This window comes from Gavia stellata, chromosome 32, assembly GCF_030936135.1.
Source record: "Gavia stellata isolate bGavSte3 chromosome 32, bGavSte3.hap2, whole genome shotgun sequence".
In the NCBI taxonomy this organism is placed as follows: domain Eukaryota; kingdom Metazoa; phylum Chordata; class Aves; order Gaviiformes; family Gaviidae; genus Gavia; species Gavia stellata.
Genome location: NC_082625.1, coordinates 5733712 through 5758304, shown reverse-complemented (window position 1 = coordinate 5758304; position 24593 = coordinate 5733712). Strand labels below are relative to the sequence as shown.

Genomic DNA, 24593 nt, shown 5'->3' with positions numbered 1-24593 from the left:
TTCTCTCCTCTTCTTCTCTCTCTCTCTCTCTCTCTCCTCTTCTTCTCTCTCTCTCTCTCTCTCTCCTCTTCTTCTCTCTCTCTCTCTCTCTCTCCTCTTCTTCTCTCTCTCTCTCTCTCTCTCCTCTTCTTCTCTCTCTCTCTCTCTCTCTCCTCTTCTTCTCTCTCTCTCTCTCTCTCTCCTCTTCTTCTCTCTCTCTCTCTCTCTCAGCTTTAGGCAAAATCCTGATTTCTCACCGTTCGCTGTAATGTAGTAATGGTGGCTTCTCCCAAAGGCAGTGGTAGAGATAAATGATGCGTTCATTTTTGCGATATATTTGGACATTGGATCTGTAAATAGATTCAATTATCAATATAGTTTGTGAAGTGCTGTTTGAGTGGCTGGAAAGCAGCTTCATAGCGTCTCTCTGGGCTTCTGTATGTAACAGACTTTGCAGTGTCGTGTGGACCTGTTACGGTGCAGCAGGGTTTTACAAGAACTCTCTCTACTGAAGCCTCTAGGAAACGTTATTGCTGGGAAAAATTGTGGCATCTTTGTGCTTCTGAATATTAACCTGTTTGGGTGACCCCCTATAACTTCAGGCTCCTGCGCTAGTGAAACTGAAAGCTGAGCAAAACCAGCTGCTTTTAAAGGCTTCCAGCTTGCTTGAAAGAGCAACGCATTAGGCTTTTTTCTTGCCGGTTTCTTTTTTTTTTCTGATGTCCCTATTTTTACTGATGCTTTTCCCTTCTCTCTCAGGTCTGGCACTGAAGAAGGCAGCCATCACCGAGGTGAGATGTGTAAAGCTGGCTTTGAAAATCCCGTCTTGAGAATGAGAACACAAAACTCTAGAAAACACTTCTGCCTGACTTCTTTGAGCAAAGCTGGATTTCAAAATACATTTAAGATTACTGAAAATTTGATATCTGTTATATGGGAGAAAGAAAATTAGTGGCGGGTCTCTGGAGTCCCTGGGTTGGCCCCACCAGAGCCAGAGGGGACATGAAGGGATTATGCCCGCCACGTGGCCAGCTTTAGCTGCGTGATCCACGATGTCTGTAAGTGGCTGAGGGCACCTCTTCCACACCAGAACCTGAAGGTGCTGAATGGAGAATCTGTGTATTGGGCATCGCCAGAGCTCTGTGTTGGGTCTCACCCGCTCCTGTGAGCGAGTCAAGGAGGCTGTGATTTGTGAAGCCATAAAACAGGGGAACATCTCGAGGGACTGATCTTCTCTCACACCTAATCCAGGTCGCAGGTTGCTGATTCACTGTTACCTTCTGGAACAAAACTCTTTGCAGTTGGCAGCAGGGAGTCTAGTAGGAGGATCTGTGCATGAAAGCTGTTCCCTGAAACCCACACTCTTGGTTTAGGGCACCGTGTTCAAATGATTTTTGTTTGATCTAACTTTCTGACATACCCCTTTACATTACTCACTTGGGATGATGAGCATTTGTATACATGAATAGCAAAATCTTCCCATAAAACTGCCAGGAATGTGACACGATTCTTTTTGCCTCCCCAGAAATATGCATAGTAGGAAGCCCAACTTCTATGAAAGTTAATTGCTTTGTTCAATGCACAAATAGCCCCACTTTTTCTTGCCCTGGAAACACAGGTAGAGCAAGGGACTGTGGAAGAGACTTTTGTTACTGCATTTCCTATGATGGCAATCTCTTAACCGATACCTGTGTCTGTTAATCCCTTTGAGAGGATGATGATGAGCCACGTGGCGAGGCAGGACGATACAGCTTGAGCTTGCGTGTAATAGGATCCAGCTTGTTGGTTAGAAGCTGCGAGGAAACGATAAGCTGTACTGCTAATCACGACTGCTTGGAGAAGGAGTACTTGGAAGCAAGCCTGGCTGTGCTAAATGTTTAAAACAGAATAAGAAATAAGATTTTTGAAGGAGAAATCAGGCTGCCCCTTAGTACCAGAAGTACAAGCAATTTGACCAGAAATAGCTGCAAGCTCTTGATTAAAAGCTAAAACACAAAGAACTTCTGTAGTCTGAACAAAATTATACATTGTCTGCTGTAGACCTCAGTTCTGAGAGACGGGGCTGTGCGGCGCTTGAGAGACAGTGCTATAATAGTGTCACTTGGGAAGTGACCTTGGATCTCTCTGCACGCAGCTTAAAGGAACAACCAAAGCCTGGCTTTTTTCTTTAACGTAACAAACCCCCAAATGTCGCTGGTGGCTCACGGGCGGTTTTAGCCGTCTGCTGGGCTGCGCAGTCCGCTGGGGTGGTGGGAGAGCTGGGGAGGAGCTGAAGCGTTGCCCCGTGGCGGAGTGTAGAGGCCCTGCGCTTGGGGTTGCAAAAGGAGCTGCGTCAAACTTCACAAAACACAATGGTGTTGGCTTGTTAAAGGGTGCAGCCGCAATCTGCTCCCTCCTGGATCAGCAAAAAAAGGCCCAGGCAGACTCAGAGGTAGAAGAGGATGTGGATAGTGGGATAGGAGTAGGTTTTTTTCGCACTCTGACGTGCTGGCAGTCCTCTAGCGTTTCTGTAAACTCCGTGCAAAACTTCAGGAAGAGCTGTTATTGCAGTTCACCCTGTGTGGGCTCGTCCTTTGAATTGTAAACAAATGAGATCTCGCTTCAACGGATTATCTCCCTGTGCGTGCAGGAGCGGGGCTGTGTTGTCCCTGTTATCTGTCTCTTATTTCTCCAGTGAAGCGCGAGGAATTGGTATGACACCTGAGGGCATGGGATTTTTAAGAATACGCTTCTCTCGCTGTTTGATTTAATTCATCACTATTTTAAATCAATGAGAAACCGCAGTCAAGCAACTGCTGCGGAATCTTGGCAGCTGGGAAGCAAGCCGATTTTTCCTGAGCTCAGCATATTCGCTGAGGGCTCTGCCCAGTTAGTACTGAGGGTGTCAGATGGAGTGGTTGGGTGTTCTAACCCTTCTTGTCTTGGGGGATGGATGTGTAATTCAGCCAGCCTTGTTTAAGGCCTGCCGGTGCCGATTACACCTGTTTGCCCTCTGCAGATTTTTCTCCAGTGGTAGAGAGCGATCCCTCTGACCGTTACAACCGTGACAGCGTGGTTGTGCCTGTGCTGCTCTGCTTGTTCTTGTCGGTCAGGTCAGCTTCTGGTCTGGGCTTTAGCCATGCTTTTTCATTGCAGGGACCATCGCTACCAGGACAGCCTGGCCAAGGAAAGAAGATAGGTCATCGAGGCGTTGATGCTTCTGGTGAAACCACCTACAAAAAGGTTTGGTTTTGTGGAGTGGGGACTGGCAGCTACGTGTAGGTGGCAGGTGGGGAAGAGAAGTTGGGGCCCAAGGTTAGCAATAGCACAACCGAGCTTTCCTGGTTCGGTTTGTGAAGAGCTACCAATCTGATTTAGATTTTATGCAGCACCCTTGTACTGCGTAATATCGCAAACGGAAACCTTCTGGAAGCCTTAGTCCACCTCTTCAGCAGCTGGTTGAATTTGTTTAGCAGTATGTAGTGCCCAAGACGACCCCACAGAAGTCATAGGCACAGCTGTATTGTAATATAGGGGATGTTGTCATGATAATCTGCTGTGAAACGCTCGCTGACTGCTCTTTTCTTTCTGCCAGACCACCTCATCCACTCTGAAGGGGGCCATCCAGCTAGGGATTGGATATACTGTCGGCAATCTGAGCTCCAAGCCGGAGAGAGATGTCCTGATGCAGGACTTCTACGTGGTGGAGAGCATTTTTTTCCCAAGGTAAAGGAGACAGGGGAAACAAAACGAACAGATGAGTTATTTCTTTTCCTCTCACTGATTTTTTTTCAAGAGAGCTTCCATCTGTCTTTAGATCAGAGTTGGATGCTCTGAATGTTTTAAATATGCATCCATTACACACAAACCTAACAGTGGGAAGTGTTAGGCTCTGCAGTACACTGGCTTGCAAGGGGAGTACAATGTAAGATGCAGTATTATGTGCTTGAGTTTGTTAGCCTTCCTACGTGCTTTTCTTGCTACCTGTCCGTCTAGAATTTCTTCCACAAAATTATGCCATGTTTGAGATGGAAGAAACTCATTCTGGGAGCTCTTTAACTCTGTGAATAAACAAAGCTCATAAAAGCTATATTCTCTGTAAATATATTCTGCTTGGCAAGTGGTTGTTCCGTGCACTCTATGGAAATAGATTTTGGCAGGTAATTTAAAACATACTTTCCTGTTGTCCTGCCACAGAAGAAAGATATTTTTTGTTGTTGTTGTTCCTAAGATGTCTTTTTGCAAGGCTTAATTCATCTTAAATATACAGTAGCCTTGATGTGACTGTACGTATCTGGCGAATGGTAATACAGTGGCCCTGCTCACGTAATGTCTTCTGTGCAGCGAAGGCAGTAATCTCACCCCGGCTCACCATTATGCTGACTTCAGGTTCAAGACCTATGCACCAGTGGCTTTTCGGTACTTCCGAGAACTCTTTGGGATTCGTCCAGATGATTATTTGGTACGGATATTTTTTTTGATTTCTCTGTCTTTCCCCCTTTATTTGAGATGGTCTAGAGTAACACAAGAAACTTGCCCCTAAATCAAGGCTGTCAGCGATTCTTGCCTAAAAGGGGCAGAAAAGAGTTGAGGAATCGTTCTGATCCCAGCAAGGAGTGGGAACAGGCTGTGGATTTAGGGACTCTGTTCAGTTTTGGAGGAGATCCAGTGACGGTCCCAGCAAGGCCAGCACCACTCAGCCCAAGTCTTCGTTTGCTAAGAGGTAGCTGCTAGCTTACACTGGAGGGAAAGGAAATGATCTGCATACAGCGTGTGCCGTGTAAGCTACGCCATGGGGTTCCCTCTCTGTTGCTTGTGGTGACAATAACTTACTGTGTTTACAAGCAAAAGGAGTTGTGTTCTGCTGGGTGCAACCCTGTAATGTCCCCTGGGGCTCTGAGGACAAAGATGGGAATTTTTCCTTGTGCAGTCACTCAAGAGCTCTGTGAGTGGAGTTATTTTAATCATCTTATAAAGACAGAATAAAATACAGCTTGTTCTTGTGATCAGAAAGCTCCTCAGAGCTGGAAAGGCTGTGTTTAAAATACCTAGCAGTACAAGCTGTCGGGGCTTGGAGTACACTAGGGTTGAATTTGGTCCCTTGCATGATGTCCTGCTCTTTAGAAAAGGACATTTGTTGAACCAGGGAAGGGAACACATCCAAATCAGCGCACGCTCTCCCCCTTTTTTAATAGCCCTTTTTTTCTGACTTCGGCTGTAGACAGGGGTAATGGTAGCTGAACAGCTACAAGTAGAAACAAATCTGTGCCATTGCACAGTTTGACAGTAAGAGTGGTCCCCATCTGTGCCATCCAAGATATTGCTGGCTGATTTGATGAGTGGTTCAAAACTCGGGTGAGGCAAAGAGCCTGCCTCAATTGCAAAGGTCACGGCTCTGATTTGTTGCTTCTTCTTCCCCCGATGCTCTCTTGCCTGCCACGGCAGCAAATGCCTTTAATTATGCATGAGATAATTAACTTGATAAAGTCTTGGATCATTAATCTGTGCAGTGCTGAAAGCTGTTTTCAGTACATAATGATGAGCGTTTAATTTATTGCTCTGATCATGTCCCTTGCATACCCTGCTTCCCTCTCCCCATCTTACCTCTTGCTGTGGCACCTCTGACGTGATGCTGCCCTGAACCCACTCGACCTTCGCAGTTGCCTTGGGGTCGGTACCTAGCTGCAAAGTGCACGTGCGTGCTTGCGCTTTCGTATTTTTTTTTTTCCTGCTGCTAGGCATGTCCTCATTTGAGAACCTGCTGTTTGCATACTGATGTATAGAAATGTCCTCCCAATTCCATTCCCTATGCAGTACCCCTTGCTGGGCTTACACAGCGCTGAGCGCTCTCTTCTTTGGACACCTGGTCTAATTCTTTTCATGTGTTTCTAGCAGGATTTGAGGGGGTGAGATGTGGCTGTAAAAACCCCCTGTAACAGGGGAGCCCAAGGCCAGAGGAGGCTGCTGAGAACAGCCAGTGCATTGTGTTCCCTCCAGCACGGTGATAATGTGGTACCCTGTGCAGACTGTCATGACTCGTAAAATCCTTTCTTTCTGTCTGCACTTGCGGTAATGTGCTGAAAGAAGCCTAAATGTGATACGCGCACAATGGGGAAAGATAAGATGTAATTATGAAGCCTGGATGTTACTGAAAGCAGATTATTAGCTTGATTCTGAGCAGTTGGGATGCTCTGATCTGTAATCTCGGTCTCTAATTGTAAATTGTCCATCAGCTTTGCTGCTTAGACCTAACCTATAATGAAAATAGTTCTCACTTAAGCTTTGCTACCCCTTAATTTCCCAGGGAGACAGCATGCTGGGGAAAGCCTTCAAGGGCATAGAACTCAATCTGCAATGAGTGGGGGCTGAAAACATCATCTTTTTTCCTTTTCCTCCCTAGTATTCATTATGTAATGAGCCTCTCATAGAGCTGTCGAACCCTGGTGCCAGCGGCTCCCTCTTCTATGTCACCAGCGACGATGAATTCATCATAAAAACTGTGATGCACAAGGAAGCTGAATTCCTACAGAAGCTCCTTCCTGGCTACTACATGGTGTGTATCACCCAGCACCTTGGACCCGACTTGGGTTTCTGGTGGCAGCTTTTCTGTCCAAAGCATCGCACAGGGCATGTCCTCCACCTGGGTTTCTTGTGCCCTGCCCGCCCTGTGCCAGGGACAAGGTTAACAGTGTGTCACGAAGCCAGTCCCAGAAGCACAAATCCTGCCAATTATTTGCAAACTCCGTGGGTAAACTTGAGGCAGGTAATTGTGCCATAGCTTGTAGGCATGTTCTAGCCTGAAAATGGCTTCCCAGATGTGTGTTTCTGGGTGTTCTTTTGTTCTTCTAGTTCGTTCTTCTTGGCTTGGCACCATGCATCTGCCTCAGCCTGGCTTCAAGGATGGGTGTTGATTGCAATAACACAACCACTTTGATTTTGTGTGGAAACCACTGCTGTCCCTGGATATCTCCCATATCTTTTGTTTAACAGAGTTACTCTGAAGGTAGTTGGTTTTCCTGGCTCCCTCTGGCTGCGGTACCAACCAGCTTTGCACATCCAGTCTGCTGCAGGTAGCTGTTGCCTAAAGCTCAGGGCTAGCAAGGCAACGTATTGAGAGCCAGAGGACTTGCATGTGGTGACAAGTAGTGAATTGGAACCAAACCCAATGCTTTGGCCTGTAAACCAGGAGCTGTCTCCCTTCATAACTGTGGTGACGGGTCCAGCTCTATAGATTAGGGCACTGAAAATCAGTTAGAACCACCCAGGGATTTGTTTGCCATGGAGATGCCGAGGAGACGGTGATGGCAAGTGGTGTTAACGCTGCCCCACCTGTGTGCGTGTTGCAGTGGATTTGATTTATGTGATCGTACACTGTTTTTATGAAAATATTTGCCTCGCTCAATATTTACTGGGGAAAATTTGCCCAAGTGAGGCGGGGTCTTGGGAGTCTATATAACCGGCAGCCAGTTGCTTGCTTTTGCAAGTGACGGTCAAGTTCCTGGACAGGATGATCTTGGAAAGTGTTGCCTAATGTATGTAGTAAATCAGGTGGAGGGTTTTGAACGGGAATGGAGTTGCACTGTTGCCCTGAATTCTGCCGTTGTCCTGCCTAGCAATCAGCGTAACGAATTAAACTGAACTTACCTGTCTGGTGCAGAGTTGTGTGCTACTTCTCGTAGCATTCCAGTGTTTGTGGGTTACTGTAGTGCTAACACACGATCTCTCTGCTGTTCTTGGGGAAACCCATCCAGTGTAAAAGGAGTCGGTAGAAAGGAAGCAGAGTGGTTTCATCCTGAGTTACTTTAAAGCTGGACAAGTGCTGTTTGCGTTCGGTTTTGCCTGCCTCTGTTGCTTTTAGGTTGCACCATGTTGAACAGCGCACTCGCAAAGAGGGCTCACTCGTGTGCCCAGTTAGGTGAGATGAGGAGGGGCATGGAATTTTCATACAGTCGTGCTTCTGCCGTCTGTCAGAGAATCTGTCAGGTCTGTCCTTTCTTTCGTAGCGTGCAGAGATGTTCTGTTTCCTTCCAAAATTTTCCCAAAGCTGAACAAGCAAATCATGCCTGTCTTGTCATTCCTAATAATACTGCTGCCTAAAAAAAGGACATGATAGCAGAGCAGGATATCCGCGCTCTCTGGCCAACTGTGTTTTATAAAGCAGCTCCACAAAAGGAGGAGAAAAATTTATGTTGTTTTGTTTAAAAAATACCGTGTCCCTGGTTTATTCTGGGCCAGAGAACGGCTCTTGGATTCTGACACTTCTGAAGAGATGAAGATAGCTGTTATTTTTAAACTTGAATTTCCCATTTAGTGTGTTTATTTCTCTTCCAGTTTGGTTTCCCTTTTTTAGCTGCTGTTGATGTGGAAAGCAGGGAATTTCCGGACTTGGTTATTTGCCCAGAGAGTGCTGTACATCTCATTCCCTGTATTCAAGGCATAGTGGTATTTTCAGGTCCTAAAGCCACTGAAATGCAAGAGTTTGTCAAATATGTACAGTAAGCTCTCATGTAAAGTTCAGAAAATCTCTAGGTGAAGAAACCTTAGTCTGACTGCTCCAGGATCTGTTAATATGCTTTGTGTTGAACAGAGCAGGAGTCTTCTGCCAAAATGACCTTTCCCCGTGCTTTTTTCCAACCCTGCTGCAGAATCTGAACCAGAACCCACGGACACTGCTGCCGAAGTTTTATGGACTGTACTGTGTGCAATCAGGAGGCAAAAACATCCGCGTGGTCGTGATGAACAACATTCTGCCTCGTGTGGTGAAAATGCACCTGAAATTTGACCTGAAAGGCTCGACCTATAAACGCCGGGCATCCAAGAAGGAAAAAGAAAAGTCTAGCCCTACGTACAAGGATCTAGACTTCATACAAGACATGCCCGAGGGCCTGATGTTGGATGCAGACACCTTCAGTGCATTGGTGAAAACATTGCAACGAGACTGTCTGGTAAGGAGGGGGGCAGCTTGGGGAGCAGGTTAATGAAGTTCTGTGGCTGTGGATCATGAAGAAGAGCAAATGATTGAGAACCTTGCTAATCTGCTAACCCCAAAGCAGGATAAATCCCTTCTACTGCCCTTTTCCCTGAAAGCAAAGCAGTGGCGTTGGATCTCATGACAGCCTCTGAGGACTAAGGCTGCGTTCCTTTGCCTGATGCATCAGGCTGTGGCAGCCTGCTCCCCTTGTAGTTGGGCTGTTGGGACTAAATACGTTTTTCCTACGCAGTGTGCAGCAGATACGCGGTACAACAGCGTTATTTGCAAGGCTTCAGCCCTTTGGATTGATTGTGGGATGGCCAAACTCCACGCGATCAAGTCCAGAGGTGGCTGTTGGTTCAGAAATGTTCAAGCTCTTGCAAAGGAGTTGTTAGTGGGAATGTGGATGGGCTGTTCCATGCTTTGGGATCTGCTGTATTTGAGCTGCTGGCCTGATATTTTGTCTTTTGTTCTTAAACTCGATACTAACCTGTAGGTGTTGGAAAGTTTTAAAATCATGGACTACAGCCTCCTGCTTGGGGTTCATAACATAGACCAGCAAGAACGGGAGCGACAGTCTGAGGGAGCCCACAGCACGTCGGATGAGAAGCGTCCTGTGGGGCAGAAGGCACTTTACTCCACTGCCATGGAGTCCATCCAGGGTGGGGCTGCCCGGGGGGAGTCCATAGACACAGACGACACGTAGGTGAAAAGCTGGTTCTCTCGCGCTGCTGGGAGGGGCAGAGGTGGAGGCTGAAGTAGTAAATCCTTAACTGAGGCCCATATGACCTGTGAGAGTGAGCATCTCTCCTGGGGGGGTTATGGTAGTGCTGCCAGTAAAGCCATGTGGTGTGAAAGGGGGAAGCTGGGGTGGGAAATATTTCTGTAAGACTCCAGCTTCACAGCGATCTCTCTTCTTAGGCCAGTCTGTAGATTGTCAGCTCCTGTAACAGCCTCTAAACAGCCACCCGTGCTCTGTGGAGGAGAAACTAGCTCAGTTCTAGCTCAGCATCCAAATACTGGAGTGGAAGCAGGGATCAGCCTGTCCCTAGGAGCTTGGAGTTTGTTCTCCTTCACTCCACCTTCGGAATCCCTGACAGTACCCTGAGGCCATCCCACTGCAGTTAGCAAACAGCAATGTAGCCAAGCGCTGGAGTAACTGGTGGAGCTGTGGGTTTGGGGGGGGTTCCCCAAAACCTGTCCTGTGCTGTGCCCAGTCTATAGCTCTTGGGCTGCAGGTGGCTCTTGTGACTGTCTGCCTGGGTCTGTGGACGAAGCTTGCTAACAAATGGTAGAGTTTGCTCTTTGTTGCCATCTGAAACCAGCTGCTCCGGTTTTGACGGAGGATCAGTCACAGCGGAGCCGGGATAATACTTTGGTGTTTCCATTCTTTCAAGTAGTACCATTAATTGCAGTGGCCTGTCTGATACCTGCATGCTTTTGTTGTTTGCTGGTGCTAGTGGTTGCTGCACCTTTTGGCAGGAGTGATACTGGTGTGGATGGAACTGGAAATACCCTCATCCTTAAAGGTTTGGCTGCCATAATAGGCAGACAGTTCGCACTGACCTGATAAATAATCTGATCCCCAGAATAAAATGTCCTATAGCTAAGAAAAAACGATGTGGTGCTTTCTGGCCCAAGCAGAGCTGTTGTCACGCGACATGGGTCCTGTCCTGATCGTTGGCATTCGGCAATCCAGGCAGGCAGTAACCCCGGGGATGCCTTGTGTGAGACGGCCTGGGTCAGTAGGTGACTTCCCACGGTTGCACACAGAGTGACTTTGCAGGTTTTGCGTTGTGCCTGACCGCCACATCAGAGCCCTCTTTTCAGTGCTGCCGTCCACCCTTCCGCCGGTCTCGGGGGTATTACAGCTGCACTTTTTGAGCCTGCGTTCACTGAGGTTTTGTTTTACCTGCAGGATGGGTGGAATCCCAGCAGTGAATGGCAAAGGAGAGCGTCTCCTGCTACATGTAGGAATAATAGATATCCTTCAATCATACAGGTAGGTAACTTTGCAGTTGTCTGTCCTTTAAGTGTGTTAACATCTATTTTAATACTGAATGAAAGCAGGCAGATTTTCCTCTCCTGAAGAGTTTGATAATGAGTAGGCAGGCTGCCTAAAGCCGTCTGTCGATGGCGTGTTGGGGCTGTGGATTTTTATCCTGTCCTTAGAACAGCTGGTGACACAGAGCCATTTTTCTAAGATACAATGAGTTGCTCATAAAGAAGTTTCCCATCTCTGTGCTGAGGACAGGTACCATATCTCCAGGGATGGAAAGTGATTTCCTGCCCCCCTTCCAGCCCAGCTTCTCCTTCCCTGGAGGGTTCCCAGGCAGTCCTGACCTGGCTGCAGAGATGCCGGTGTGCTCAGCCAACCTCTCTTGGCTGGAGGAAAGCTACACTCCGGATGAAGGAGGAATTGTTAGCAGCTCAGTGATCTCTCCTGTGTGGGGTATGAAAGGTGGCTTAGGTATAGAGTACATGCCTGAATCTGTCTCTTTTTTTCTCTCCACTTGTCCCCTGGAATTAGGTTCATCAAGAAGCTAGAACATACCTGGAAGGCCCTTGTCCATGACGGGGTGAGTGCCTGTGCAGGGGCAGGAATTGTCCAGGCCTCGGCAGGATTACCTGCCTTGGCTTCGTTTATGCTAGTTGGTGCTGATTACCTTGCTATTTATAGTGCCTGAACTGGCACAGTGGAAGCTAATGAAAGGAATAGTTCTTGCCTCTTATGCTTCCACAGCGGTGTAGTGCCACTTATTCCCAATCAGGTTTTCTTGCTCACTCCACCTCCTCACATGTTTAACTGTCGTGCTACCAGCTTTCCTCCTCTGCTCCCATCTGTCATTTTCCTCCTCCCCGCAATACCAGGAGCTGAACGCACAAGGCGCGTGCGTTCATGTATGTGTCAAGGAGCCTTGCGTTTTGCTCTCTTTGGTGATTGACTGTGTTTCCACTTCAGTAAGCTATCTCTTAATAAATCCCTTTCAGTGTTTCCCTGCTGTCTTGTCTCCTGCAGCAGCCAGGTTCATGTTTACAAAAGAGCAACCTTGGATGTGGAAACTAGTTTTCAGCATTGCCTGTCCTAGCTTCCCTTAAATAATAAGGCAAAGGAAATGTGTAGATGCCAAGTCATAGTAGCACAGGCAAACATCAGAAGCAGCGACAGCTTCAGTTTTGCTATTTTAAACAAAAAGTGCAAAACACTTGAAATGTATGGAGACCCTTGGCTGAATTTTGGTGTCCTTGTCGTATGCGAGGGTATCCAGGTGTGCTTTGAATGTCAACCAGCAAAGCCAGAAGTTGTTTCATGTGTGTAATCAGGCTGATATTTGAAAAATCCAGGAAGCCTACAAAGGAATAAAATCACTAAAATCCATTATAAAATTACAGCAAGAATATAATCAAATGCAATCAAATCAAAGGCAATGCTTCAGGCTTATTTATAGCATTAATCAGATCATTTCAGTTAAGCCTTTCCATTTTAAGGCTCTATCAGTGCTAAATGTTGGAATAAAAAAGACTGCATTGGTTGTTACAGAAATTCTGCCTTGAGGGTTAATTTTAAAATTAAACAATTGCTTCTTGCCTTTGTAGGACACGGTGTCAGTACACAGACCCAGCTTTTATGCAGAGAGATTCTTCAAATTCATGACCAACACGGTGTTTCGAAAGAATTCCTGTAAGTACCTAGTCCGAGAGCTGTTGTCCTTGTGATGTGAGGCAAGCCACATCTCAGTCTTGCTGCTTCAGTCCACGTGGAGAGTTTCTGGGCCGGACTCTGAGCAGGGTTTCCCGCTGTAATATAGAGCAAAGCTGGGGAACTGCAAAGCCCTCAGGTTGTCACGGCTTGCTTTGGTCTGCCCAGACTCCCACCCAGGAGCTTTCCCTGCAGCCTGACTCAGGCTCAGTCCTTTGGAGATGGCACTTGGAGAGCATATTTGTGTGTGTCAGAGGTCAGAGGCCTCTCGCTATGAAGGGAAAAGTGCCTTTTGGTGTGGCAGGAGTTGGTGGTGGTAATTTCATCTTCTCTTTCACTCTTCTCATCCAGCTCTGAAGTCATCTCCCTCAAAGAAAGGGCGTAGTGCCTTGCTAGCTGTCAAGACGACTGGTCCAACCGCTGCATTTTCAGCTAGCCAGCTTCCCTCTGAAAAGGACGAAACACAGTATGATCTTCGTGCGGCCAGGAGTTACCCCACACTTGACGATGAAGGTAATGGTCTTGTTTGGTGGCTGATGGCTGTGTGATTACCCTCTCTTTCCTAGCAGTTCCTTAGGATCCTCCCCTGTTCTCGTCAAGTTCCCCACTGTGCACTGGCCACATGCCTTCCTTGATGGATTTCTCTTCATTGCATGTCTTGCTGTGCTTTGCAGGTGCTAAACTTAACCAGGACAGGGGAGAAGGTAAGAGTATATTGTTTTGTCACAGCACCAGCAGTTAGTTGGTTGGAGAAGCAATGCCTCTGCATCGAAGAAGACAGAATCCCTTCTTTGTAGCACTGTACAGTTCTGCAGTAAAAATGGTCGCTTGCGTCACTGCTGCAAGACAGCCGCTGCCAACTGGCACCAGCAGTCATAGTCCAAAAGCGATCAGAAAGTTGAAATTTCCACCCTTTAAAAAAAAAGGGGGGGGCAGCGGTGCCTGGGAACTGCAGGACTCTAATGGCAGTGTTTGGACAGTTAATAAGAGGCAAGATCTTGCCACTGAAAAAAAGATGAATGGGCTGGTTCAGTGCTGCCTTTTCATCACTTCCATCTGGGCTGGATTTACAGATGAGTGGTGAAAGACAGGCTCCTCGAGTGCATAGGTGTTAGATTTCTACCCATGCAAATCAGTGAGCGCTCGATTCATCTCTTAATTCACTTGGACATTTATCTCTGGTGAGCCAAGCCTTTAATCCAGCTTTGGTTACCAGTGAGATGTCTTCATTGGCATTACGTTTCCTGTAGCGTCTGTCGTGCTGGAAATGCTTACCAGTGCTTACTGACTCTCTCTAGAGGATGCCTTGGGAGAAGCTGTTGCATTCATGAACCCAGCTAAACTTCTTGCCTGTTTGTGGTTTTAAGTGACCAGTCCCAGTGAGGGTGTGCAGGTTGATGGTGGAACAGCCTCACACCGGGCTGGTGTAGGTAAGGTATTGGTGTCTGACCTACTCATCTTTTTCTTCCTGCATCATTCCTGCCCTCCACTCCGGGCCAGCAGGCAGGCCAGACCTGCTGCCCTGCACACCTCCTTCCTTTGAAGAAGCTACCACGGCCTCCATAGCCACGACACTATCTTCAACATCTCTCTCTGTTCCCGAGCGATCCCCTTCGGAGACCTCTGAGCAGCCCAGGTACAGGTGAGGACAGCACTCGTCCCCTGTTCCCACTGGAGTTAAGCGGCTGCCGTTCCCCTTCGTGCTGCAGATCTCGGCAGGCTGCCCTATGCTCTGGAATGCTAATGACCGATTTTAATTAAATCTCTCCTGGGAGCAAGCAGACACAGCTTTGATGGGATTAATTATTGCTGGGAGAAGTGTCAGCTGTTAAGTAGAACATCTCCCTCATGGGGTGGGGAGTTAGATTTGGGGGCAGGGTGGGATTTCTGTCTTAAATCGCTCCTCAAACTCTACTATTCTGGTTTCTTTCCGCAGGAGGCGCACGCACTCCTCAGGGCAGGATGGCAGGTGAGAAAAGTGCCTCATGTCTTTTTGCGCTGCTGCACAGAGACATCACGTTTGTCCCTGTGCAAGGGTCTCTTGGAGGGCTGAATGTGAATCTCAGCAGCCCCGAGATTTTGGCATGGTCCTCTGCAGGATGATGAGCTTCTTCCTGCAATCAAATGATTCCCATTTCTTACACAGAATTTTCCTTACAAGCAGATCTCTCGGCGCTTTGCAAGGAACCTTAAATATTCCCCCTGTTATTTGATGGGAAAGGGGACAACTGAGTTGTCCAAATTTACCCACCCAACCAGCACCAGAATCAAGGGAAGTCATTTATGTTCTCCTCTGGGTAAGCGAGACTTAACAGCAGGAACATTCCTCCTCTGTGCATCTGCCTGCCGCCTGGGTGCGGTGAGTATGAATATAGGAAGGGGCTTTGACTCTCTGAGGCATTGAACACCCTTAGTCCTTCCAGTGTCTTCAGAAAGTCAGGTACTTTGAGATTTTTTTTTTTTTTCTTCCTGTGGTGATAGGTGGCTCAGGGCCAAGGGCAAGGTAGGACAAAAATCCCCTACTGCACAGGGATGTCTGGATTTAGAGGCTCATATCATATAATTATCTTGCATATTTTTGCACCAGTAAAAATGACCCCATTGCCTGTGTCAGCAGGATCTGCATGAGGACCTTGTGTTTGCTGCTGACTCTGCCCTAGCTTTCCGGGACATCTTGTAAGTGTTGTAGGCGCAGACTTTGAAATGCACATATCCCAAGACTGAGTCTCTGATGCCATAGTCAGAGGAGCTGCTGGACAGGCTGACGTCCTCTCTCCCTGCAGTCAGTGTTTGGTGCTTCAGAGGAATACAAGGACTTTAGAAATGAGGGTTTGCACCGTCTTGCAAACATCTCCCCTTGTTCCTAGCTTTTAGTGATTTGCTGAGCTTCAGGCCACATACGCCATGGAAAAAAAAAAAAAACCCTTTCCATTGTATTTCTTAATGAAAACACCTCTGGATGCTGCATGTCACTGAATCGTGGTAAGTTCCTATCACTGGAGGGCGAGGACCTACTTGCTGTTGATTTGCAGTACCTGCTGAATTGTCAGGGACCTGCGAAGCACCTCACCTCCTGCAGAATTCATTGTCTGAAATTGCTGAAAATTGGAGACTTAAACTCAGGCACCAGTGGTGGGACCCATTTGGCAAAACGCAGTGACTTCACCCGAGTTACTCCGGACTCCCTTGGTAATTAATGGAGGGAGCTGGTGTAGGGTGTGACTACTCATCCAGAAATAAGTCAGGTGAATCGAAGTGACTGTCCCTGGACCATACAGGGAGCTTTGCGTCTTGGTCAGAAGTAGATCTGTCACAGATTTGCCACAGCTACAACCACCCCACACAAGCGTGGCTGCCTTTGCTATTTTTTGCCTAGTTTCTCCACTTCTGGTGTTGGTGTCTCAGCGTGCCCTTTCTAGGGGAGCAGGGACCTGTGTATTTGTAGAGCACTCGGTGATCCCCTGGGGACAGTCAGTGCAAGAACAAAGTTATTAAAGCCTGAATTTACATTCCTGAGCTGAAATGAAAAAGACCTTACCCAATTTGCTCAAGAAGGTGTCACACCTCTGATTATTCTAATCTGCTGGGGAATTCCCTCCGGGTTTCTGAGATCCACCCCTGCGGGGAAGAGAGGAGCGAGCTCCCCGGCACTGAGCTGGACAGGAGTGCCGCCTGCTGGCTCCGGCTCCTGCCGATGAACCCGGAGCTCGTCCCTTACTGCCAATGAACCCCAAGCTCGTCCCTTCCGTGCCCTCAGCTTGGCAAGCGCCCGCTCCTCCTTCCCACGAGGACTGTGGAGCCAGCCCCGCTAGCACAAGCAATTACTTTAATAGCATGAGGTATTAAATTGAAGACTATCACAAACAGCTCCTGAGCGTACGGATAAATCTGATGTTAACCCTGGAGGGCACTTGAGCAGCTTTGGTGCGCTGGGAGTCTTGGAAGAGGTTGGAGGCTTTGGCCTTTGTGTGATTGATGGATAATGCTGGGCTAAGTCTGGACACAGGTTTTGCCCGGAGGCCAATTCTCCTCTTTCCTCCTGTACTCCATTTGACACTGCCTGTCTTTTCTACAGCACTGGCTAATTAATCCCTTTCCTCTTGTCCTCTTTTCCCACCTCGTTAGTCTTGAGCACTGCAGTCTGACAGAACTGACTCTTTTGCCTGGGAGTTTCCGTTTATCCAAATCCTCAATCCTGGGAGGTCTGACGGCTCCCTCTGAGCCGACATCAACAGCTCGGTCTGTGCCGGGAGCTCGGTGCCGCGAGTGGCTGGCAGCAGGCAGCCGCATGCCGGGGCAGACCAGCACAGCTCGCTCCTGTGGGAGGTTGCAGTGCGAGAGGCTGGGCTGACTCAGGACTGATTCAGGCTGACCTAAAATTGAGGACTATGCATAACTAGTGCCTAACTGAGCCGTTGGGCCTGTCTCTCTTTGGTTTCCAGGTCACACGAGGAGGTGCGGGTTGAGGAGGAGCTTCAGCAGATCAGTGTCGAGCTGGAGCCCAAGTGTGATGTTGAGATCGTAGCTCCTGAAGAAGATGACAAAGAGTGAGTGTTTTGGAGCATTGGGTAGCTTTGCAGAGCCCTACCCGGTGTCATTTGGTCTGTGGCAACTTGTGCTGGAGGCTGACTTTGTAGGGCACCAGCTTTCCTGGAGGGATCGGTGCTCCCCCAGACAGTTCAGAGAAGCTGAGCACTGTTACTTCTGACCTGACCTGACCTGTCTGGATGTGACAGCGGAGCACCTTCAGCTCCTCTGTAATAAATCATAGTTTTGCTTGCTCCTTTTCTGATCGCAGCGACTAGACTCTGTCATTTCTTCCCCCCTCCAGAGAGGCGGCCTCTTCAGCCTGTGCCATTGTAACGTCCACAGCTACGATAGAGGTGGAGACAGCCAGCCAGGCCTCCGAACCAGCCAGCCAGGCCTCGGATGAAGATGATGTGCCAGTCACAGACATATACTTTGTAAGATACCTTCTCCACCTGGCCCATTAGGGGTGTGATGGGAAAGGTTGGACGAGGCTGTAACAGTCTCGATTTCAGGCAGTCGGGTGCAGGGCAGTGTCTGCCCCGTGCCGTCTTCGTGTTGAGCACCTCGAGATCTTAACGCTGGATGGGGTTTTGAATGCGGGGAACTGGATTAACCCTTGGAGAACTCAAAACAGCATCTAGTGGGGCTCAAATGGGTGGCGCTGCTGCTGTGGATGTAGCTGTAGGTGTGCTGCTCTACTTCCAAGCACAAGGGCTGAAGGGCTTATCTAGGCCAGCGTGTTCACTCCCGGGACAAGCCAAGGTGAATGTAGGTGCAGCTGAGAGGTTCTTCCTTCCTCAGCCAGAGAGCCCGACTGTTTTCCTGAATACAAACGTGCCACAGCAGCCTAGTGCCATAAGGGAGGTGGTTGCAGTGGGGCTGACCTCGGGCTCTGGTGAACTCTGGCTTTTCCTTTCCCTGCAGGCAGATGCATTAGGTGATGCAGTGAAAATCTAGTGCTGAGACAAGGGAGTAAGTGAGGTGGTTGCTGGTTGGCAGCAGAGTGCCGTGGAGCCTGGCGCTGTGTTCCTCAGCTCTTGCAATGTCTGAGCAGCTTCTGCAGACCAGAGAAGAGTGTTCAGCAACAGTACCTGCCCTGTGGATTCCCGGAGCAGACCTGAGGGTCTGACCCGTGCAAGCTCTCCCCTATGCCTGGGCACTGGAACCTTCTCATTAAAAGAGGTGTCCAGCTCCTCCCTGCTCTGTCTCGTTGCTGTTGGTTATATGGCGATGGAGATGAGCTGAGCCCTCGTGATGAGCTCTTTCAGGCTAACCTAAAAATGGCAACGTTTGCCTTTCCCTGTGCTTGCGTGACTCTGCTGCAGAGCTGCTCACTTGTTGCCGAGTCATTCCGAGGCTCGTGGGAGCCGTGGAAGGAATCAGCTCCATTTTAAAAGCCTGTCTGTTTGGGTTTTTATGCATGCTGTTCAAAATGCAAACAGCTCCCTCTAACTCTGGCTGCTCTTTCTTTGCCTGTGGATGGCAGCTGTGTGCAAGCTGCCTGCAGATACTGCCTGCTCCACTGGCAAGTGTCTTCTAGCAAGGGTCAGCTCCTCTTCCTCCTTGTCCCTGGGCATGTGGACTCCCCCCAGCTTGAGGGGCACCTCTCTCTATCTGGAGGAAACCATCTGTGTGCAGTGTGTGCTCATAGAGAGCGTGACTGACTGCTCATCAGCATTTCATACTTCATCTGAGTCCTTGAGTTTTACGTTAAATGTGTGTCGTGTGCTGTGGAGTGTTTGTCATTGTGGGGATGAAGGGAAAAGCTGATTTGGGTTCCCACAGGCGCTCTCCTTGGAAAACCACTTGAGCCGGAGCTCAAGTGAGGCTGCACCAGAGTGCAGCGGGGCTTGGACCACGGCTGCTCTCTTGCAGGAGTGCTTCAGGGGCGATGGTCGGTGAGGGAATGCTGTGTGCAGAGGTTGATTTGTCAAGTCCCAGGAGACTGCAACCTGCTCTTTGGAAGGCTGATCCTGAAAGGAGAGCACTTTATCCTCCTGTTCGCCCACAGGGGAATAAAAGTGCAGAGGTTGTGGCAGGGCATGGGCGCCGCTCTTCCCACGCACGGCTTTCCTGCCCGCTGATCTGTTCAGGCCTGGAGTTGCCCAACCCCTTGTTTTTTGCTTTCTCTTTCATCCTCTCTTTCACATCATCCTTTTCTCCTCTGTTTCCTTTCTCACTTAACTTGCCCTGGGGCCATCCAGTTCACGGATGGGAGGTACTGGATTTACTCTCCCCGCCAGCGCAGACTCCGAACCACCTCGCTTTCCTCTGGGATTGTAAGTGAACATGCTAGAACGTAGGCAAGCAGAGCTGCAGCTTTGAAACACTGGGGCCAGCACTCCGTTTCCCTTGGATGCTGTGGCTCTGTATTGTGTGACCGTTAGGAACCAGCCCAGCAGAAACCAGGGACGCATATCGAAATCGCTCAAATGGATCTCCCTGTAGGATCTGGCAGAAATACATGTTCTGCCCTGCTTTTCTGCAGGCTGGTGACACAGCTCCTGCCATGGGATGGGCTGAAGTATCACCCAGCCCTTGGACAAACTTGCAAGCACCAGACCTGGCCAGAGAGGCACCTGAGTCTTTGTAGGGAATGTTAGGCTCGGCACCCTTGGCCCAGGAAGCCAGATGGGGTTCCAGAGAGACCATTAAAGATGTTTTGAAGCTGCTAAAAGTCCAGTTGCAAATATAACCTTTTAGGCTTGTGGCTGGTCGTCTTTCTGGTGACTGGGATGGTGAACAGCTCATAAAACCAAATGACTTAGGAGTTGCTACTGGATTAGGGATGGTTTCTGCTCTCCAGCCCTTCTCGACATCACCGATGTGCTCCCTCTTCACTGCAGGTGTTCTGTGAGCAGTGAGGGTTTTCCTTTCCTTTCCAAAAGATGCAGGGAGGCAGTTGAGCATTTAGGGGCTGAATCCAGAGCTCAGGCTGCTCTGGGTTTTGGTATTTCCTTTCTCAGGGTTTGGAAGAGCTGATGTCCTCGGAGGGTAACGGCAGTGCTGTCAGAGCCTCGGCACAAGCGTTTGTATAGCGTGGTCCTCCCAGCCTGCCTTTTTGGTACCAGGCAGGGGAGCAGTGGAGAGGGCATCAGGCAGGGTGCATGGGGAAGCAAGGGCAGTAATGTGCTCCCGGCCTTGGCTGACGGCATGAGGAAAGTGCTGCACCTATGTAGGCAAACCGGCAACCCCTCCCGGCAGCTCCTCCTGCCCCCTCGGCTGGGTTTGGCTGCCCCAGCACTGGGAGGGTTAATACCAAGCACCGGATGCTCCTTTATCTCCCCGCTGGGTTTGCAGCTCCCTGCATGCATCTGAGCTCCTAAAAGGCTCTGAAAGAGGCTGGCTGGAGCATTGCGTTCAGTCAGGATGGGTGAAAAACAGGATGCCAGGCAGGCTTTATGCAGTGTTGAGCTTTCCTGCACCTCTAGCAGAGCCCTGTAAGAAGCTGAAGGCAAGGGTTTCTCTTCCTTCCTTCCTTCCTCCCAGCGGTCTCTGCTAATGTAGCTGCAATTATTGTTGGGGTTCAGCATGCAGAGCCCAGTGCTTCAAAGCTCCTCTGGCTTCTTGTAGTTTCTTGTACATAGTAGACTGTTAACACTTAGTTCCTGGCCTGGGAACGCCGTCAGGCTTCTTCCAAGTACCCATTTCCATGTCTCTTCCTTTGCAAACCCCAGGCTGAGTCAAAGGGGGCAGTTTCCTCTTGCTCTGGAGCATCTCTGGAGCCAAAAGAGCCCATTTGCAGTGGAAGTGTGTCCCCCCTGGGAACCCTGAAAGCAGACACTAGCCTTTGAATCTGCCTGGGCTTCTCTGCGCTGTGTCGGCAGCAGAAGCGTGTTTTGTCACACCCGATGCCCAGTGCTGTGATAACCGGCTCCCTCAACGCACCTCCCCTTCCCCCTCATTCTTTCCAAGATCCAGTTGTGTTTTGCCTCCTTTGTCGTACTTGTTCCCATCACCCCGCTGTCTCCAAGACTCTCAGCGAGAGCTGTTTCCTTTCTGTGGCCACCATCCACCATGGTCTAACCCACCCATCTGCTGCCTTGCTTGGCCTGCAGGGAAGGGGGAAGGCACAGCGAGCTAGATCAGGTTGCACTGTAAAAGCCCCCCCGGACACCAGAGATGCCAGCTAGTAGCAGCGCAGGGCTCAGGAAACAGGGGATTGAGAGCTGGGAGTGGGTAGCAGGAACGGAGAGCTCTGTCACTGCCCTTAGGTAAGTCACTTCCCATGTCTCTCGGTTTCTCTGGAGCCGGGGTGATGCTGTGGCAGGGAGCTGAGGCTTCCCTGGCATCTCGAAAGCTCTAAAAATCTGTCCCTGAAAGAGGAGAGGTTATGCCATTCCCACTGCAGCTGGAGCAGGGTCCAATGTCAGCTGCTGACGGGCTGTCCCATGTCCCAGCTGGTAGGGAGCAGGTATGTACTGAGAATGAGGAAGGCCTCTCTGCTGAGAGCTGGCACTGAGCTCAGTTCTCTCCCTCCAGGCGAACAGCTGTTCTTACTGTATTGTTTCCTACTCTTTTTATTTTCTCCTTTTATTTTTTCCTCTTCTCTCCTTTGCTCCCTGCTCTGCTGCTGCTCTCCTTGCATTCTCCCCACCGTCTCTGGCCACTCTGGCAGCCGACAGACGAGAGGAGTTGGGTTTACTCCCCGCTCCACTATAGCGCTCAACTCCACTCTGTCTCCGATGAGGAGAGCGATACAGTAAGTGTACAAGAAACGTGTGCCGGGTGCCCGGTGGGTCGAGGTTGGAGCTTGTGCTCCCTCTGCAAGGTCAGCTTGCAGGGGGAGCCGCTATGGCCTCTGCGCAGCATGGGGCTCTTGCATGGCTGCAGCAGAGACCTGCTGCATCTCGCATCAGCTCTGTGGCAGCAGGCGAGATCTCCTGCACTGGCAGAGACCCGGTCTGCTCAGCAAGGGTTGTGGCTTGTTCCAAATCATTTGGTGCAGTGAAAGCTTTGGGGAGCTGAAGTTCTCCAGTCATGTTGTCGTTGCTGGAGGATGCGAAACAGCCGTCTCTCTTCACGCTGGTTTTGATTCTGGGGAGTTGGCTGGGCTTAGACCTAACTGAATGCAGGGTGGATGCTTGGGTGTTGACTCTTTTCTCTGCCTCTTGCAGTAATCTCTATGCAGACACAGAAGCCCCAGAGAGCAGCGATTCCCTCTGCAGGTCTATGTGTTCCCTTTTCGTTGATGCAGCCGTTCCAGTGGGATGGGGAAGAGCTTGCTGACACCAGTATTGCTGCACTGCAGGATCCCGGGCACTGCATTTCAGAACGGAGCAAAACTATAACCGTGTATTTCTACTTATCCCAGACGTGGGCAGCAAAGAAACCACCCGCTCACCCGCAGCTCCCAACGGAGACATCCAGCTGGGTGTAGAGAATCCTGGGTAGTAACACAGTGTTTTCCAGATGTGCACTACCGTAGCTACCTATCCATGTGTGATACTGTGAACTTATTAATTTTTTTAATCATGTATTTATTTCTTTTATCTTTGCACAGAGACAGCACAAATGTGCTTTTTTAAACATTTAGTTTACTGCACTTTTTTTTTGTTGTCATATATTTGTGCATCAGAAAGGAGTGTGAGACCTCACTGGAGAATTGGTAGGAGCACGTTGCTGGGGAGGGCAGGGACCGGAGTGGCTTCATTTGAGGCAGCAGCGTGGTCTAACCAACTGATGGAGTCAGGAGGTTTAAGGCTGTCCAGACTCTGCCACGGTTTTGCCGAGTGACCTAGGGCATGTCACTTAACCACTCTGTGCCTCGGTTTCCCCCGTGCTAATGGGTGTACAGTACCCACTTCCGTTAAAGCACTTAAACCCTGGGATGAAAGGTGCTATGTAAATGCAATGTATTAAAGGCCATTGAATAGAATTGCTCCCATGTTACAGTAGTCCAAAGTAGCCATGCCAATTTACTTGGATTCAAAAATCGCTAGTGACTTCTCTTGATCTGTAACACTGTGCGGGGGAAGCAAACGATTCCTGGCGACAGTGACCTGGTCACCTCGGCTCTCCTCCGGACGTCGCGATGGGTTCTGCCTTCACCATGTGCTGCACTGCTGTGTCACCCCGTCCCTCCGTGCTTGGAGTCCACACTTCGTCTTACCGGCTGCTGCACCGCCGCCTGCTCCAGACACGCAGGCACGGACAGAGGAGAACTGTGCAGCTCCAGGGACCAGCCACGCTGGAGTGCGAGTTCCCCGGTCTGCCCGGCCCCAGGTGTGGCTTGTCCGGACACTGCATCCTACTGGAGCCACTTAGCACCTCGCATGCTCATGGGTGTATCTGACCCACCCCCCCCCCCCCAGTACTCGGGGGTCACGAACATGGGCTTCACACGTATCCTCCGTACCTCAGGGCAGTCAGGGTGGCACATGCACGTCCATACACGCTGGCGGCAGAAACAGAAGCCTGGCTCTGGCACCTAATTGCGCCAGGCGATGTTGTGTTCATGGACTCTGTTGGACTGGGACTGGGTAACTGGGATGTTGCCTGTGGTAACATCTGCTATTGGAAATCGCTGCTTCGGATGTCTGAGTTTGCCTTTTTGAGGGCTGCAGGCTTTAGGCAAGAGGATTTGGTGTCACTGGGTAGTGCTCAGACTAGACTCATCCGTCTGTCAGCAGGACACACACCATAGCATTGTCTTCAACTCTAACAATCCCATCCTCATCTCCCCGAGAGAAGAAAGGAAATCCTTTAGACCAGAGGGAGCCAGGTCTTATTCATGTGCTTTACGAGCCTCACTGGAGAAAGAGGGTCAAAATCTCTTTATTCTCATTACAATCTTCAGACTGTCCTTGGGATTCCTTGCAGAGGAGCGGGGTGGCAGGACCCTTCTCTCGGGGCTCAGCCCCCACAACCTGTCTTCACAGCAGCACTTGGGTTGGGTTAATTCAGGTCCCGGAAAGTAACTGGGCTGGCAGGAAGCTCTTCCCCTCTACCATGTGTTGAACTTGGTGAGGATCTTCACGAACTGACATTTTCTTGCCTAGAAGTACGGGACCTGGACTTCCCCACCTTGCCTGCAGATGCTGGAGGCTGTCAAGTGTGCTTTTCTCAAGAGCACAGGCTGGGGATCTTGCAAGCTGCTGCCATCAGATGTATTCATGTATTTACCAAATAATCTATCAAAAGTCTTTCAAGAAACTCTCCCCTTTCAGTTGCTACTTGACAGCTCGTTCACCTAGCTGGTAGCATTGCTCCGTGACAGCCCCCAGCCGCTTGTGCCGGTCCCACCCGGGCTCCGCAGGTTGCGTGGGCAGCGCTACGGAGGGCTCAGGAGTTTGGCGGAGAGGGGACGGGAGGAGTGCAATACCTACAGACTAACCTGCCTTTGGGCTGAAAGCAAGAGGCTTCAAAATGCTAAAAATTCAGCCTTTGGGTTTTTTTCTTCCAGAAGCATGATACCGTGCGTAGAGAGACCAA

The 24593-nt window shown here is 49.6% G+C and overlaps 1 protein-coding gene across 1 annotated transcript in view; it reads left to right on the top strand.

The window, feature by feature from the left end:
* PIP5K1C (phosphatidylinositol-4-phosphate 5-kinase type 1 gamma) overlaps positions 1-22110 on the top strand; it is a 46503-nt gene extending 24393 nt beyond the window's left edge. The window contains exons 2-17 of the mRNA XM_059831654.1: positions 739-770; positions 3115-3201; positions 3554-3684; positions 4303-4420; positions 6359-6511; positions 8604-8903; positions 9426-9631; positions 10848-10931; positions 11460-11508; positions 12527-12611; positions 12981-13142; positions 14130-14271; positions 14566-14598; positions 17072-17176; positions 17461-17593; positions 21778-22110. Of these exons, the coding sequence (XP_059687637.1) occupies positions 739-770; positions 3115-3201; positions 3554-3684; positions 4303-4420; positions 6359-6511; positions 8604-8903; positions 9426-9631; positions 10848-10931; positions 11460-11508; positions 12527-12611; positions 12981-13142; positions 14130-14271; positions 14566-14598; positions 17072-17176; positions 17461-17593; positions 21778-22110 (2153 nt within the window). The remainder of the gene's footprint in view (positions 1-738; positions 771-3114; positions 3202-3553; positions 3685-4302; positions 4421-6358; positions 6512-8603; positions 8904-9425; positions 9632-10847; positions 10932-11459; positions 11509-12526; positions 12612-12980; positions 13143-14129; positions 14272-14565; positions 14599-17071; positions 17177-17460; positions 17594-21777) is intronic.
* The last annotated feature ends 2483 nt before the right edge of the window (positions 22111-24593 follow it).